Source organism: Ananas comosus, linkage group 21 (genome assembly GCF_001540865.1).
Source record: "Ananas comosus cultivar F153 linkage group 21, ASM154086v1, whole genome shotgun sequence".
Classification (NCBI taxonomy): domain Eukaryota; kingdom Viridiplantae; phylum Streptophyta; class Magnoliopsida; order Poales; family Bromeliaceae; genus Ananas; species Ananas comosus.
In genome coordinates, this window is record NC_033641.1 from 1,465,997 (window position 1) to 1,482,063 (window position 16,067).

The window sequence follows — 16,067 nt, forward strand, 5'->3', positions numbered from 1 at the left end:
ATGAATATCATTACCTTTTCTCTTTTTCTTTTTTTTTTTTTTTTGAGAGAGTGAAATCGTTTCATTAATTATTGGGTAAACTTCAAATATCATTCTTGTAGTTTCGCGCTTTCTCACTTTTGTATCATGTAGTTTAAAATGTAGCACTTTTAGTACAATGTGACTTCATTTTTCTCTTTCCGTCTGCGCCTCAGTTAATTCTTTGTTAAATCATATATAAAAAACGTCAGATACCTCGCCTATGATTTTCTGAATTTTTATTTAATACTTTATGATTTACTGAACTTTTACTTTAGTACGCTGTAGTTTTAATTTTGTCACTGATTTAATTAACGAAAAAATTAATGGAGGGGATAACGGAAAGAGTAAAACGAAACCACAGAATACGGAAGTGATGCATTTTAAATCACATGGCACTAAAGTGAAAAAGCACGAAACTACAGAGATAGTATTTGAATTTTTTCTTAATTAATTTTCTTAAAATGTAAAAAACTTCTTATGCAAACGTAATATAAGATTCAAGCTTTATCTCAACCATTCACCACTTTAAAATGAAAAATTGTAACCTAAACCTGCCCTTTTGTTTTTTTGTGAAGAGAATGATAGCATGTTGCCGATTTTGTTCATTTTTTAGAAATAAATTTGACTGAAAATATAAAACAACTAGATTTCGAATTAACTTAAGGCCTCAGATACCAATCATCAAGTCCTTCTTCACTTGCGTTTGCGACGGTCGGTCTAAACCTACCGCTTGTTAATTAATTAATAACCTAAATTGCATTTTTGGGCAGTTGTGGTTTTTCACTTTGTGTTGCTTTGAGTACTCTTGTGCATTTTTACCATTCTTGTATCTTAATTAATTTTCTCCAACAGCTTTTTAAGACTTCACTCTACTCTCTGCAAGAATGAATATATTATTATTATTTTTTAATATAATGTTGATATTGAATTGAATGAAGCATTTGTTGTGATTTTAGTTGTTTCGTTGTAATGGATAACTGTTGAATTACTGACCAAATTAACCTAGTAATAGTGATGAATATAAGAATGGAGTCTCATAGTTTTTTGAATTTGTATTTCGTAATACAAGATAATGTGCTCATGTATACGCTATGTTAATTGTTAATTACAAATATATGGGAATGCAAAGATACACTTGATATGCAAAGGTGTAAAAAGAGGACATATTAGTCGAGTTTGTCATGGAGAGGAACCTTTATCATTCGCTTCCTCTGCTAACACTACTGCCTCTTTTTCATCTTCTCAATTTCTGCATGTGTAAGAAGTTTCGCATATGCACGTGCGTATTCCTATATCCCTCGTTAGATGACATATATGGATTTTTACGTGATGCTGTTTGCCTAATAGACGAGACGACAAACGAAACAGAAATACTGATGAATGGATGTGATCGAAGAGTAGACGCACAACAATCTACAGTGGGACCTCCCTTTTGTTCATAAACTTGTTAAAAGATGCAAATGAAGTGTCTAAATTGTTGGTCAGGAGAGTTCTTTTAGCATGTTTACTTGAGCTATTGGTTGATGCATTTCCTGAAAGGTACTTCAGTACTCCATTTCTTCATATGAACCAAAAAAAATTATGCAGGCCTTAGGTGTAATTTATAAGAAGATTCATTGTTGCCCAAATAATTGCATATTATTTTAGGGTAATAAAGCAGATGTTATTTTATTTTGTATTTACAAATATTATTAGATTATACTTCTAAAACTAAGCATTTTATTTTATGAGTAGTCAAAATTTACATATCCGAAAGGAACGAGACATTGGGCATTGGCATTTTTGAACAAAAAGTATAGAGACTATAAGTGAACTAAATGTGAGTGCTTTTCAAAAAGGACAAAACGATTCAGGAGATGGTTAACTATATATCACTAGGTATGATTAGAGATCAATGGATTAATATTAGTAACATATTAGTGCATCGAGAAACGTATGGTATAAAAGATTTTTTGTAGTAATTTTGCCAATATTAGTTTGTCCTTTTTTAATACAATTTTTTTCTTTTGTTATAGAAATTCTGTGAGTGAATTGAATTTCTGCAAAGAAGGTGAAGATGGCCCACACATCGGGTAGGAAGAGTTATAAAAGGAAACGGAAGGAACCGGTAATGACTCAACATTGAAATTCATTTTACTTTATATGATGTTCTATGTCTCTCTATCATTCACAAATTATTATTTAAAATTATAGGAACTTATTCTTGGCAACGAATCACATCGACTAACTTTTCGAGAGGCAACTCGTAAGAAAAAGAACAAAAATTTCGTAAATCAGGGTGCAGAGGATAACTCGGTAATTACAATTTCCTTTCGTACAGTCATATTTAGTATTTATATGATTTGTGGGATATCAATACTTTTTTTTTCTCAAATGCCTAATAGAATGCAGCGCGTCGAGAGTTTGTTGAACTTTCTCAAAGCCACGAATTTGATTCCATCAATTGCGACTACAATAGATGTGCGAAAGATTTAGGCTCGAGACCTACACTAAGATCGTATAATCGTGTGAAACATCTGAACCTGCCTACAACTAACAAAGCAAGTGGAGGCCAATCAGAGGAAGTAAAAAAGCTCAAAGTGGAACGACAGTACGTAGAAGATGACATGAAAAAGCTTGAAGCAGAACTTTCTAAGATGCGGGAGGAATTAAATCATCTAAAAGAACTAATATCAGATAGAGTTCTCAATTCTCAGGTATACCGATTTGATAGCGAGTTACTAAACATATATTTAAAATTTTTTAATGGTAGTATAATTAGTAATTTTATGTTACTTGATACTTTTTTAGGCCGTCGGCCGTGGTAATGATCTGGATGATGCGTTCTCTTCAAACAATCACTCTCGGAATGGAAATCATCATAAGTCTGCAACTAAAGGGCGTCGTCGCCTAACTGTTTGAACTTTTACGAATTATTGAAAACTTAAATGTAGACTATTTTTGTAACTATTTAAATTTTCTTTTATTGAGAGTGCTGCTACTACATACACATATGTTTTGGATTACATGTTATGTTGAACTAGGTAAATTTTAATGATGCATGTGAAAAAATTAGTGAGTTATCATTGTGATTGCTTTGCTTATTGTTGAGTAATATGATGATATCTAATTTGCATTAATATTTAAGATAATTTGATTATCAATTGATTCATAATTTTCTGCTCATAAATGCATGCTAAAATAATTATTTCATTAAAATTTGTATACTATTTTTCATTTCAATAGTAAAACCATATTGTTGTAATATAAATGCTTTAATTAACTTAATTACCACTTCAGTTTTAATTCTTTGTTAATAGATATTAAGGGAGATTAATTAATTTGCATGTTATTAACAATACTTTGCATGCATATGGCTAAAATTCCTAACCTAAAACAATACAAAGAATGATCTATAGCAACAAAAAAACAAAACCTACATATAGTCCATGATGTATCTTACAGCATCCCAGTAGTTACTCCAAACACTAACAACAATCCTCCCAAGCATCTCCGCCGCGCCCTCGAACACCTCCGGTGCCGTCTCCGCCAACTGCTCGACCCCAGCGCTGCCCTTCTCCGCAATCTCTTTCACCGCCGCCAGTGCCAGCTCGACCGCGCCCGTCACGAGCCCATGCAGAGCCTCGAGCAAGCCCGAAACGACCGACCGAAGCGCGTCGACCGCGAGCTCGAATGCATATCCCTGAGCCACCCTCATAGCACCAGCTACATGATCAAGCACTTCATCTAGGGCTTGTCCAGGGAGTTTAAGCAGTTGCACTATGGCCACAATAAGAAGTGCTAGTCCTCTAAAGAGAGCAAATGTTACTAAGTTCAGAAATGAGGTTAAGGACCAAAATACTAGGTTTAGTATGAGAACAACCATGTTGGTGTAAGGAGGAATAAGATAACATATGAGGAGGATAAACTAAATGAGGGTTTTTTTTTTTTCTTTTTTTTTTTATCGATTTTTCTTTTTTTTTTTTTTTTTTTTTAGTTCCTTGAATGTATTATAAGTTTATTTGAGAAGTCCTGGCGTGTAAGCATGCATTTGGTTTGCTTCGGGGGAATATATAGCTTATTTGGGTTTAATTAATTTGTGGAATAAGTAAGAATACTCACTCCACTTTAAGGAGTGATAGAGACAGCAAGAGAATAAGTTTTATTATGTTATAGGATAAATTGGAAAAACTTCAAATACCATCTATGTGGTTTCGTAATTTTTTTTATTTTAGTATCATGTGATTTAAAGTGTATCAATTTAGTATCCCGTGGTTTCATTTTTCTCTTTTTATTATCCCCTTCACTAATTTTTTTTCGTTAAATCAGTGATAATGTTAAAACTAAAAGGTACTAAAGTAAATATTCGATAAACCTAAGTAGAGTATATGAAGTTTTTTATATATAATTTAATGAAATATTAATGGAGGAGCTTTTTGTATATATATATTTGGTCATCATTAGGAAACTTTTAAACTCTTTTAATTAGTTTGATTTTTTGTTTTGGGGGTTCCATGGTGATTAGAATAAAAAGTTTAATGACTTGGGAATTCATTGACTATGGCAAACTTTGTGAGTGGTTGTTTGATCAGGCAAGTTATTTCTATATACTTTTTAAGGGTTTGTTTGTTTGTCCGTAACTAATTTTTAAATTGAAAATAATTTTTAGTAGAACTAAAGCTCGGGTAAAAATTATTTCTCCACTATTATTCAGTTGATTGAAAGTCAATGGCTTTGAAATTGTAGTTATCCCCTTTTTTAATTTATTTTATCGAAAATTTTTATATTAGCATACAAGAGGATGAAAAAAGTTACAATAATTAATTTTTTATTATTTGTTTACTCTTATTCTCTCGTAATTGACTCAGTCACCACCCAAGACAGTAAATTATGATGCTTTGGGAGAGTAGAGTTATAGGGAAATATAATTTACAGCGAATCAAATAACGAAAGTAAATATTTATAGCTGAAAATGACTTTATCTTCCTCTTTTTGCGAAACAAACTTGCCCTTATTATTGTTATTTTTTATTCAATATTTTACCCAATTATTTTTGGGAATAAAACTAAGTAGGTGGAGTAGCTCCATTTGCTTGCTTGTTGCATACAACATTAGTTCCACAAAGTATGGGACTTCAAAAAAGTCCTAGGTTTGAGCCTATGACTTGGGCTTCAAGTTGGTGGGTTGTAGGGTACGTTTTAGACGAAACTTTACTTCGCGAACACCCAATCTGCTGTCGTATATCAGTTTTACCTTCATACAAAGATAATAAATTTTGTCTATTTTAAAATATTTTTTCGTACTTTTTTATTAAAAGACATTTAATAAATTTTTGAATAGATGCAAAACTGATACATGACAGCGGATTATTAGAGAGCTCTCCACTAAAATTTTATTTTAGGATTGCTATGTCTATGGACCTTGCGAAGAAAGAGCAAAAGGAAACAAAAAAAAAAGTGTTAAGCAAGCTTATTAAATGATATTTACTTATCATTTTATTGACATGTTCTTTTTTTTTTAAATTTTTTGAGAGAAATATGGCAAGCTATCTACTTTAACTGTTTTGACAGCTAGCTTGCTACAATTTCTTAATTGAAAATTCACGACATTTGAAAATTCATGACATTTGAAAATTCCTTAACAATTTCTGAACTGAAAATTTCCTAACAAATTCTTGACTGAAAATTTGAAAAAAAAAATTTCACATTGGTTCAAAGTCGAGTAATCTCAACCTTCAAAATGTTCATCTAAAAGAACGACTGTCTCTAACTCAAGTGGCAAAAAATTTGGTAGTTGGTACTCGAGGTCCCAAGTTCGAATCCTTGTTAATTCTCATTTTCAACTAAGTTTATTTAAAAAAAAAAAATATTTGAAGCCGGTAGCATGCTATCTTTCTCTAAAAAAAATTCTTCCTGTTTTAGACCCTGACGTACTCGTCAGGTCCAAACTAGATCACAGATGCAGACAAGAATTATCAGAGGATGTGAGACTCTAGAGATAGCTTTTACGGGTTTAAAAGGTGAGATTCTAGAGATAGCTCCTACGGAATTAGGAGGTGGCTCCGGCGAAATTCGTTGGTGTAGTACTTTATTCCGTATAGCACTTAACTCTCAAAATTTTAGCTAGTATTTGACTGTGATACCAATTTGGTGTAATATTTAAAATTTTTTAAAAGTAGAAAAGAAAAACAAAAGCCAATCCCCATCATTTCCCATCACACCCACCCTAAATCCAACGGTACCCACTTCCCCTTCTCCTCCGTATAAAATCCCCAACTCCCCCCCGACTCTTCGTCCTCCTCTCACTCCACTCCCAGTCTCCCCTGCCCTCTCTCTCTCTCTCACAGATCATCAGATCCGCCATTAAAGGGAAGGATCGGAGCAGCAACAAACCAAACCGTAGCCCTAGCCCTAGCCCTAGCAAGCAGCGTCGAGGGGAGGGGGATGTCGCTGTTCGTGGAGAAGACGTCGGGGGGGCGGGAGTACAAGGTGCGGGAGCTGTCGCAGGCGGACTTCGGGCGGCTGGAGATCGAGCTGGCGGAGGTGGAGATGCCGGGGCTGATGGCCTGCCGGGCGGAGTACGGCGCCAGCCTGCCCTTCAAGGGCGCGCGGATCTCCGGCTCGCTCCACATGACCATCCAGACTGCCGTCCTCATCGAGACCCTCACCGCCCTCGGCGCCGACGTCCGCTGGTGCTCCTGCAACATCTTCTCCACCCAAGACCACGCCGCCGCCGCCATCGCCCGCGACTCCGCCGCCGTCTTCGCCTGGAAGGGCGAAACCCTCCACGAATACTGGTCCACCATTCATCCTCCTCTTCATCTTTTCAGAAACAAAAATTATATAGACTACTGCAGATTATTCTGATCTTTTTCACCGTATTTGAACTTAAGCTCCACGTCCATAATGGTTCATCGTCTTCAACTTAAAATTCACGTCATGTCAATTTTGCTATTTGCAAAAAGAAAGTTTGTTAAGGGGCTAAATGCAAAAAAACCCGAAATTCAAATCTAGCAGTCCTAGTAGTCTATGTGGCATGGTTCATCTGATCTTCATCGTGCACGTGAGTACGAATGCTAAGATTGTTTCTCGACCATTTTCTATTAGATCAAGTCTTTTTGGGTTATATGATATACGAGCTGGTGCTAGAAGTTCGTAGATTCAATTTCTATATCTGTCATTTAGTGGCGTAAATTCTATCTATTGTCTTAGATTTTACCATGTTGTCAGGGTATGCAGCAAGGATTTAACTGCCGTGGTACGGGTTCGTGCCGAAAACTTACTGACACGGTACGGCACGATGTGTGCCGGGTGTGTTGATGCTTGCCCGTCATAAAATATACATGTCTGTCGACATATAATGATTTGAAATATTTATTTTCTTTAGCAACAAAATATTCTAATTACTTATTAGTGTAGAGCTACTATGTTATCGGAAGTATAGAGAATTTAATACTTCTGACTTTTTGACTCTTAGATCAAGAATTCTATGATTGGGATGATTGTGGTCCCCCCTAGGGTTGAGTGGTCCCATGGTCCCCATAGGGTAATAGTAGTAATCCGAATGTTAGAAATGATCAAAGGGATTGATGTAAGAGTCAAAAGCCGGAAGTATTAGATTCTTTATACTTCCGATAGCATAGTAGTTCTACTTATTATGTATTTTTGTCAAAATTTTCAACTTTATTGAGAAAATTACTTGCTAATTTAAAGAAAAGAGGATTTTGAGCTGTGCTATTGGTATGGGGGCTGTATCGTGCTGATACCTTATTGGCACGATATGCTACGGTGGATATGACTCGTGCTGATGGGCATTTAAATCCTTGGCATGTAGCATAAATTCAACTAATCTTTAGATTGATCTGATGAGTTCCATGGAGAATTATCAAAGAGCGGTTTTTTTTATCATTTATATTCAAACAGGTGGTGCACCGAGAGGTGCCTTGATTGGGGTGCCGGCGGTGGGCCAGACCTGATCGTGGACGACGGTGGCGACGCCACGCTGCTGATCCATGAGGGGGTCAAGGCTGAGGAGGAGTACGAGAAGTCCGGGAAGATGCCCGACCCGGACTCGACGGACAACCCCGAGTTCAAGATTGTGCTGGGGCTGATCCGGGACGGGCTGAAGGTGGACCCTAACAAGTACCGGAAGATGAAGGAGCGCCTCGTCGGCGTGTCGGAGGAGACGACGACGGGGGTCAAGAGGCTGTACCAGATGCAAGCCACTGGGACCCTGCTGTTCCCCGCGATCAACGTTAACGACTCCGTCACCAAGAGCAAGGTGAAGAGATTTGTTTGTTTTCTTGTTGATTTGTTATCTGGAACTGCTTTACTACTTGATAGTTTATCTTGCTTAGATTGCAGATCTAGGGTTTTCTGAATCTTGAAGAGCTGTAGATGATTTTAGTTAGCTGTCACTCCATAGACTGGTGCTTTCAATTCAGATCTGTGATTGTTTAGTGTATTTATGTGATTAAAGCAGGAATACTTTTTGCCGTTAAAAATGTTACTGTAACAACTATATCTTAGCACCATGTCATTAATGCTACTGTTGGTGTATATATTGTCAGGATAAGAATTATTGATTGTTTTGAAAAATGCTGCCTTTTCTGATGTTTGGTAGGTGTTTATGAAATGTGGTTGTTCGCTATTCGGCCGGAAAAACTATTTCGTAAAATTTGTTGAATTAATCTCGGTTTATAATAGGTGTTGCATTAAAAATTTCCTTTTTCTATCCTCTATATTAAGGTTAGTCGAAATTCGTTCCATGCTATATATTCAGAACTATCTGTTTCCAAGGATTTGGGAATTATTTGCTGCTTAAGATTTCAGATGAGACCTTTGTAAGTTAATTTATATATAATATTAATATATTTTCAAGTAGTTAAATTTAGGTATGCTTAGTCAAATACCTGTTCTTGTATTATTCAAAACTTGGTTTGAGATAACTTTTGAGTTACACCTGCAAAATTGATTAATTTCTCGAATTTCGATGATCTAAGCCGTCAAATTTTATACTAGCTTTCCGACTTTTTATTGAATTCACAGCAAGGGCTCACATTCAGCTTTGTGCTTGTTTATGTGTCGGCATTGTGAATAATTTGAGCAGTTTGACAACCTGTATGGGTGCCGCCACTCGCTCCCGGACGGGCTGATGAGGGCGACAGATGTGATGATCGCCGGCAAGGTCGCGGTCGTCTGCGGCTATGGTGATGTGGGCAAGGGCTGCGCTGCCGCTTTGAAGCAGGCTGGAGCCCGTGTGATTGTGACGGAGATCGACCCCATCTGCGCCCTCCAGGCCCTAATGGAGGGCATCCCCATCCTCACCCTTGAGGACGTCGTGTCCGAGGCTGACATCTTCGTCACCACCACTGGCAACAAGGACATCATCATGGTCGACCACATGAGGAAGATGAAGAACAACGCTATCGTGTGCAATATCGGGCACTTTGATAACGAGATCGATATGCTCGGATTGGAGACCTACCCAGGCGTCAAGCGCATCACCATCAAGCCCCAGACCGACCGGTGGGTATTCCCCGACACCAGCTCAGGAATTATCGTTCTTGCTGAGGGGCGGCTTATGAACCTCGGGTGCGCTACCGGCCACCCCAGCTTTGTCATGTCCTGCTCCTTCACCAATCAGGTAAATTTTTCTCATTTTGAATTTTATACATCTTCCAGTTGTCCATATGCATGATCTTTTGGTTTGAGCTTATTCTCACACGCATCGGATTCAGGGTTGATTCATTGAGGATCTGAATCTGAGCGCTTTATGCTAGCGGATGCTCCCATCTCAATCTGAATCTGATCCTGATTTAGCATATTATGTTCTTTCTCAAAAAAAAAAAACTATATACTATATAGGATCAAATAAACTATAGGATCTGAAACACGAATCTGAGTCTACATTACTTAAATCTGCACTATCGGAGATCTAAATCCAATAATTTGGCTTATATTAAGGTCTAATTACCAGGTTATTTGGGTTCGTCGAAACCCCTATCTGTACATTATTTTAGGGTAAAATGCCCGACTCGTTGAATTTTCGACGAATTGCAGCCTTTTCTCCTGATCTTCGGCTTAAACAGACTAATCCCTAAACTTGTTCCTTAAGTTCGAAAGCTTCTGCAAGCTTTCGAAATTTGAAGAGAAAATGCACCCTAAATTGTTTCAGGAAGAAGCCGTGCTCACGAGAGGCGAGTGATTTCTTAAGTCGGAGTCATGCACAATGCGCTTGTTTAAACTCGAGAAAAGAAAAGTAAAATTGATAAACAATTTTGCTCGCTCAGGTGATTGCTCAGCTGGAGCTGTGGAAGGAGAGGAGCAGTGGCAAGTACGAGAAGAAGGTGTACGTGCTGCCGAAGCACCTCGACGAGAAGGTTGCGGCCCTCCACCTCGGCAAGCTCGGGGCCAAGCTCACCAAGCTCACCCCGTCCCAAGCCGAGTACATCAGCATCCCGATCGAGGGCCCCTACAAGCCCCCGAACTACCGATACTGACGCGAACAAATTCGATTCGCTGTCGCCATTCGTTTATATCTCGCTTTTATTTAATTCTCTCCCCTCCTTTTGCTCCTGCCCATTTCCATTCTTCTTTAGGATGTTTGTTTTGCTTGTTGTTTGTTGAGTTCTAATAAATTGATGTGAGGTGATGATGCAGTAGTGGTGAGATAAAATTTTATTTGTTTCATTCTTTCTTGCTTGAAGACACTGGCAAGGAGTCAAAATTAATCTCCCTTCCTCTGCTTCTTCTGTATTTGTTGTTGTTTTCCTCCTCATCAATGGAAATAACTAATTATTTTTTTTCTACATTTCCTCACTTGTTTCTGTGGGTTGCTCTACATGTCTCTCTCTCTCTCTCTCATTTCAGTGGGAAGCTCTTGATTTGTTATCATGTGTTAATTTGTCTCCATCTAGAAGTTATAATCTTTTCTTATAAGGTTTACTTTTTTTTTTTTATCTTAGATCTTTAGTATTAAAAGATATCTAATGAATTCTTTGATGGAGATAAAATTAACACGTGTTTGCAGGTTGAGAAGTTTCGAACGAAGCTTTGTTTGGAAGTTTTCTACTGAAGTTGTCTTTTCAAGGAGGAGACGGTCTAATTAATTGTTTATCACATGTAATGTATGAATTTTAAAATAGCAATGAACGGTTGATTTACAATATATATATATATATATATATATATATATATATATATATATATATATATTTGGCTATACAGGCCATTTGGTCAGTAAGGAATGCACATCTAATTTTCATTTGCAAACAAATTGAGTCATTTGATATTTGTCAAATAAGAGTTAGGTATTAATTATTCTGAAATGCCTATTTGATCCAGCTTATACTACTATATCTAGCTTTGGTAATCTTTAATAAAGCATTTGGCAAATAAAAAAATTTAAACTTATATATTTGCTGGAAAACAAAACGAAAATTATAGGGTCCAAAAATGAAAAAACTTGTTGTGAGATTTTTAGACGATGCTTTTAATATTACTATTCCGAAACCACTTTATTGAACAGCACTACACCGTATAGTAGCGCCAAATAAGCCTTTGGTACGATAAAAATTAAGACTAAGCTTTTAAACTCAATTTTGAGCCCAATTTTGGGAGTAAGTTGGGGCACTAGAGTTATTAGCCTGGTCCATTGATTTCCCAAAATAAAACAAAGCAAAATTACCAATTACCCAGCTTTATTTGTTACCTGATAAAAAAGATTGATACAATATAAAAGTACCATATACATGCAAAAAAAGGGAGATCAATGTGTTGTATGATTGTATCTTACTGAAAAAAATAAGGGCATTTTTTAGCCATCCTGTGAGAATAAATAAATCCAGGAATAATTAGATTAAAAGAACATTTCAGAAGGTCTAATTGCAAAAATCTACCTCACCACTATCAGAGACATTTTTATAGAATACCTCTTATATTTGGCCTAATAACGCTTTTAAAAATTTACTTGGCCAAATAACTCTATTTTGTCCAACTTAGTGCCAAGATGAAACAGAAACTGAAAGGCATTGAACGATTTTTCAAATTCGCGGTTTTTAATAAAAGTTAAAGAGCCGTAAATCGTTTACTCTTTTTCTCAAAAAATAAAGGTAAATGATTGACCGTTTCTTTCTTATATTCTTTTTGTACAATCCTAATAACCACACAAATCCCAACAATCAAAATATAATTCTAGCGAACCCATAAAAATTCTGAGAAGTCGCAATACGGTCGTAAATAAATAATTAAATAAATATTCCAACAACCAACATACAATCCTAATAATTCCACAAAAATTTTAACAACATACATAAAAATCCCATAAATGATGGTAATAATTTGAAACATTTTAAAGACGATAAATGATTCATCATTTTTAAAGTCTATACGTTGAATAATTCACTGTCTTTCACTTTTCTTTCTACTATGATGTTAAGTTGAACAAAATAGGATTAGTTTGTTAATTAAAATTTTTACATAATTATTTAGCAAACTATAAATTTTTTAAGGATCAGTTCAAGAACAAGTCCAGTACCAGTACTTTTTGGACCAATCTTCTTGCCAGAATTGTTTAGTCCAAGCTATTTGTACTACACCGCTTTGTCTTTATACATACACAATTTATTTGTTTTTTTGTTACCATCTAATATGAAATTGTTGGGCGTTTCATTGATTTATAATTCTATGTATTTCCCAGCAACAGAGAAAATGAATAATGATGATATATGTTAGTTGGGAACAAAATGTAACGACTTGATAATAACTCGTTATATCCAAATCACTGGCCCAAAATATTTAACCCAGTTATTTTTATTAAGGTGCGCAGCCTCTTATATTCTCAATCAGAACATCTTTTCTACCTGATATAGGATTTTTGGGGTGTAAATGACTCTTCCCGTTTAAATCCTAACGTTCTCATCAAGTCCTAATCCGATCATAGAGACCAAAATTATCAGGTGGTGTGAGATTCTAAAGGTGGACCCCTACAGGTTCAAGAGGTGGTTCCTACTAAAATCATGGTATAACGTTTTGCTCCGCATAACACTTAGCTCTAACATTTTCGACTGGTATTCAGCTCTGATACCAATAGTGTACAATCTGCAAACCAATTTTAGTTGTATTACATACACAAACAAAACTATAAACATTGTTAATGGAGCCAGACTAGAATACTCCTAGAAGTAAACAACGCTATATATTTTTATATTGTTTTGAACAACGAGGCATCCAAATCGACGATCGACATCTTTAAATATGATTTAGAGGATTGAAACTTTGTAGAATTTAAATTTCTTCGACTAGCTCAAAAATTGATAATTTTTAATTTGACACGCAGGATAACAAAACAAATGATATCGTAAAATCGTATAATTTAGTTTCTAGAAAGTCTAACTAGCTTAAACCATATTTAATGAAGCCAATTTTCGATTCGGATGCCATGCCGTCAGAAATGACATGAAAAAATGCCATGCCGTCAGAAATGACATGAACGTAACGGCTCCGTTTACTTTAGAAGTATTCTAGCTTTACTCTTGTTAATACACTACCCAAAAAAAAAAAAAAAAGAGACTGTGAAATTGAGCAAATACCCCAAATAAAAACCTTAATTATTTCTGGCCCCTGCCCAAAGTACTTGTGCAATTAATTGGAATATATATATATATATATATGAACAATGTTTTTTTAAAAAAAATCCATATCTTTGGAGGGCCTATGCACAAAAAAAAAAAAAAAAAATTTCAGAAGAGGGCATAAAAATACCAACTTTGCAAGGATGTTATGTGCAACAAAGCAAAAAAACCAATAATGACAGGGCAAACACCAATAATAACCACATAATAATTGTCGTTATAAATGGAACCAAAACTATAAACATTATTAATGCACTACAAATTTAAAATATATATATAAATATATATATATAATAACAACAACAACAAGAACAGTACTATCTATACACTCCAAAAAAAAGGGAGGCGTAAATTTTACACTCTATCATCCAAGAATTACTATTACTTTCATGTAGTGTCATCTTTTTTTTTTATTATTTTTATTTTGCGTAGTATTAAAAATTTTAAGAGATTTGTAAACCCTCGGATGAAAGATTGTAAGATCTACAGCTCCTTTTTGGAGTACACACCTAGCATTTTCCTAACAACAATAATTCAAACAATCAACCAACATAGTAGAGATCTTTTGATCCTCTTTCTTACCAATTACCATTTTTTTTCTTTTTTTTCAAGGATTAGCATCTCTAGCACAAGCAGTGATGATTTCACACCCCCTTGAGTAGAGATTATGAGCCCTTGGAAAAGCCCAGCAATTGTAGTAAGGAACCCCTCTTTTGGCACAGGGAACAACATCATTTTTGAGAGACTCATAGCTTATGTACCTCTTTTGAGTAGCCCACAAGATCCTCTTGCTTGCATTGGACTCCACCTCCTCCATCTCCAGACCCTCATTTTGCTGCTGCTGCTGCTGCTGCTGCTGCTGCTGCTCCTCCTCCCAACTGCAACCCCCAACTTTCCCCCCACAACCCACTTTGGCCATCACCACCTCTCCCACTTCATTGCTTCCTACACAACCAAAGAGGAGAAGAAGCAATGCAGTGGAAAGTAATAGTCTCTCTCTCATCTCTCACTAATGGTTTTCTTCTTCTTCTTTTCCTCACAGCTTCTCTCTCTCTCTCTCTCTCTCTCTCTCTCTCTCTCTTATTTGAGCTATCCTAGTACAAGGGTTTTAATGGGTCATGGCTTTGTAGGTGGTGAGAGCAGGACCAACCACATGTATTGACCTTTTGTGAAAGAGAAAATTGGGCATGGGCATAATGGGGAGAAATTATTGCATGCACTTTTGAATCTTAGTAAATAACTATGATATTTTCAGACTAAAATTCAAAACTTTAGTCAAATTTATTATGTGAAACCAAAATCAAAATTTAGTCTATTTGATGTGAAGTTTGGACAATTATTCCTTATGAACCTAATTTCCTTTTCTAAATTTCTAATTTTGTTTGGATACTCAGATACCAAGATAATGGAATTTAAAATCTTATAACTTTACATACATAAGCTATTTAAATATTGTGAAAAATACCTATCAGATCACAATTTTGTTTTAAATTGAGTGCGGTGCATGAGATGCACAAATAAACTGTATGGAGGCAATAATCTATCCATATGGGCCTGGCTCTCATTATTGTTTCATGGGGCCAAGAGTGGGGTGGAAGGCACTGTGGCTAGGGTTTAAATTCAGTGAAGGAATCTTCCACCCTCAGCTAAATGATTCAGAAATCAAATACTTTTTATGCTGCCATTTTCTTCTAAGACTTTCCAGCTATAACTGTGATCTTCATTGTTTGATCTAATGTTCTGCTAACTATTTGTTCAGATAAATATCTGTTATGATGGTTAAAATACAGTAAATGATGATCCAAAATTCCACAGAATAAAAACTAGATGCTGTGATAAGGGCACAATGCAGGAAACCTAGCTGCAACATTACTGAAACCAAAATATTACAGATTTAAACTCCTAAGGCTATACATGATACTTTGCTTATAGGTTAATCGGATAATAATCGTTATATGTACATGGCTATTTCCTGTGTTTGTAGTCATTTAAGTATCTAGCAAATCATGATGTAACTCTTGTTGTCATGTGTAAACAACCTAGTTTTGTCACCAGTAATGTAGTACTGGACAAAGCATATAATAATAGACAAAGCTTATGAACTATGAAACAAAAAAGCAGTAATAATGTTTAGGACCACAAAGTAGACAACTAACATGATCCACAGGAGACACATTCCTCAAAGCAGGATTTCATAACAGGGTAGCGCATCTGAATCATGTTGACTTGAATTTAGGTTTTGCTTGGCAATGCTGGAGCTTCGGAGTAAGTATAATTTGATCATAGCTATTTAAAAGCGCATTGATAGAATCTTTTGTACCACGACTCAATGCAGTTGAAGCAGAAGCAAAAGTTTCAAATTGGGTTTTGTATTTCTGGGGCTTGAAATCTCATTTAGTTTTCTGCCGCAGCAGAAATTATAAATTGTCTGTTC

At 35.9% G+C, this 16,067-nt stretch overlaps 3 protein-coding genes across 3 annotated transcripts; 2 read left to right on the forward strand and 1 right to left on the reverse strand.

Annotated features, from left to right (window-relative positions):
* Positions 1,394-3,057, forward strand: LOC109726853. The gene is made up of 5 exons (XM_020256671.1): positions 1,394-1,560; positions 2,037-2,128; positions 2,215-2,316; positions 2,406-2,717; positions 2,812-3,057. The coding sequence occupies exons 2-5, from the start codon at positions 2,078-2,080 to the stop codon at positions 2,920-2,922; spliced, it is 576 nt and encodes a 191-aa protein (XP_020112260.1). The 5' UTR covers positions 1,394-1,560; positions 2,037-2,077; the 3' UTR covers positions 2,923-3,057.
* LOC109726556 (adenosylhomocysteinase-like) lies at positions 6,266-10,812 on the forward strand. Its single transcript, XM_020256197.1, has 4 exons — positions 6,266-6,796; positions 7,923-8,280; positions 9,109-9,645; positions 10,292-10,812. Exons 1-4 carry the CDS (start codon positions 6,444-6,446, stop codon positions 10,499-10,501), a joined length of 1,458 nt encoding a protein of 485 aa, XP_020111786.1. The 5' UTR covers positions 6,266-6,443; the 3' UTR covers positions 10,502-10,812.
* LOC109726252 (protein RALF-like 31) lies at positions 13,810-14,839 on the reverse strand. The gene has a single exon (XM_020255762.1). The coding sequence runs from the start codon at positions 14,634-14,636 to the stop codon at positions 14,241-14,243; it is 396 nt and encodes a 131-aa protein (XP_020111351.1). The 5' UTR covers positions 14,637-14,839; the 3' UTR covers positions 13,810-14,240.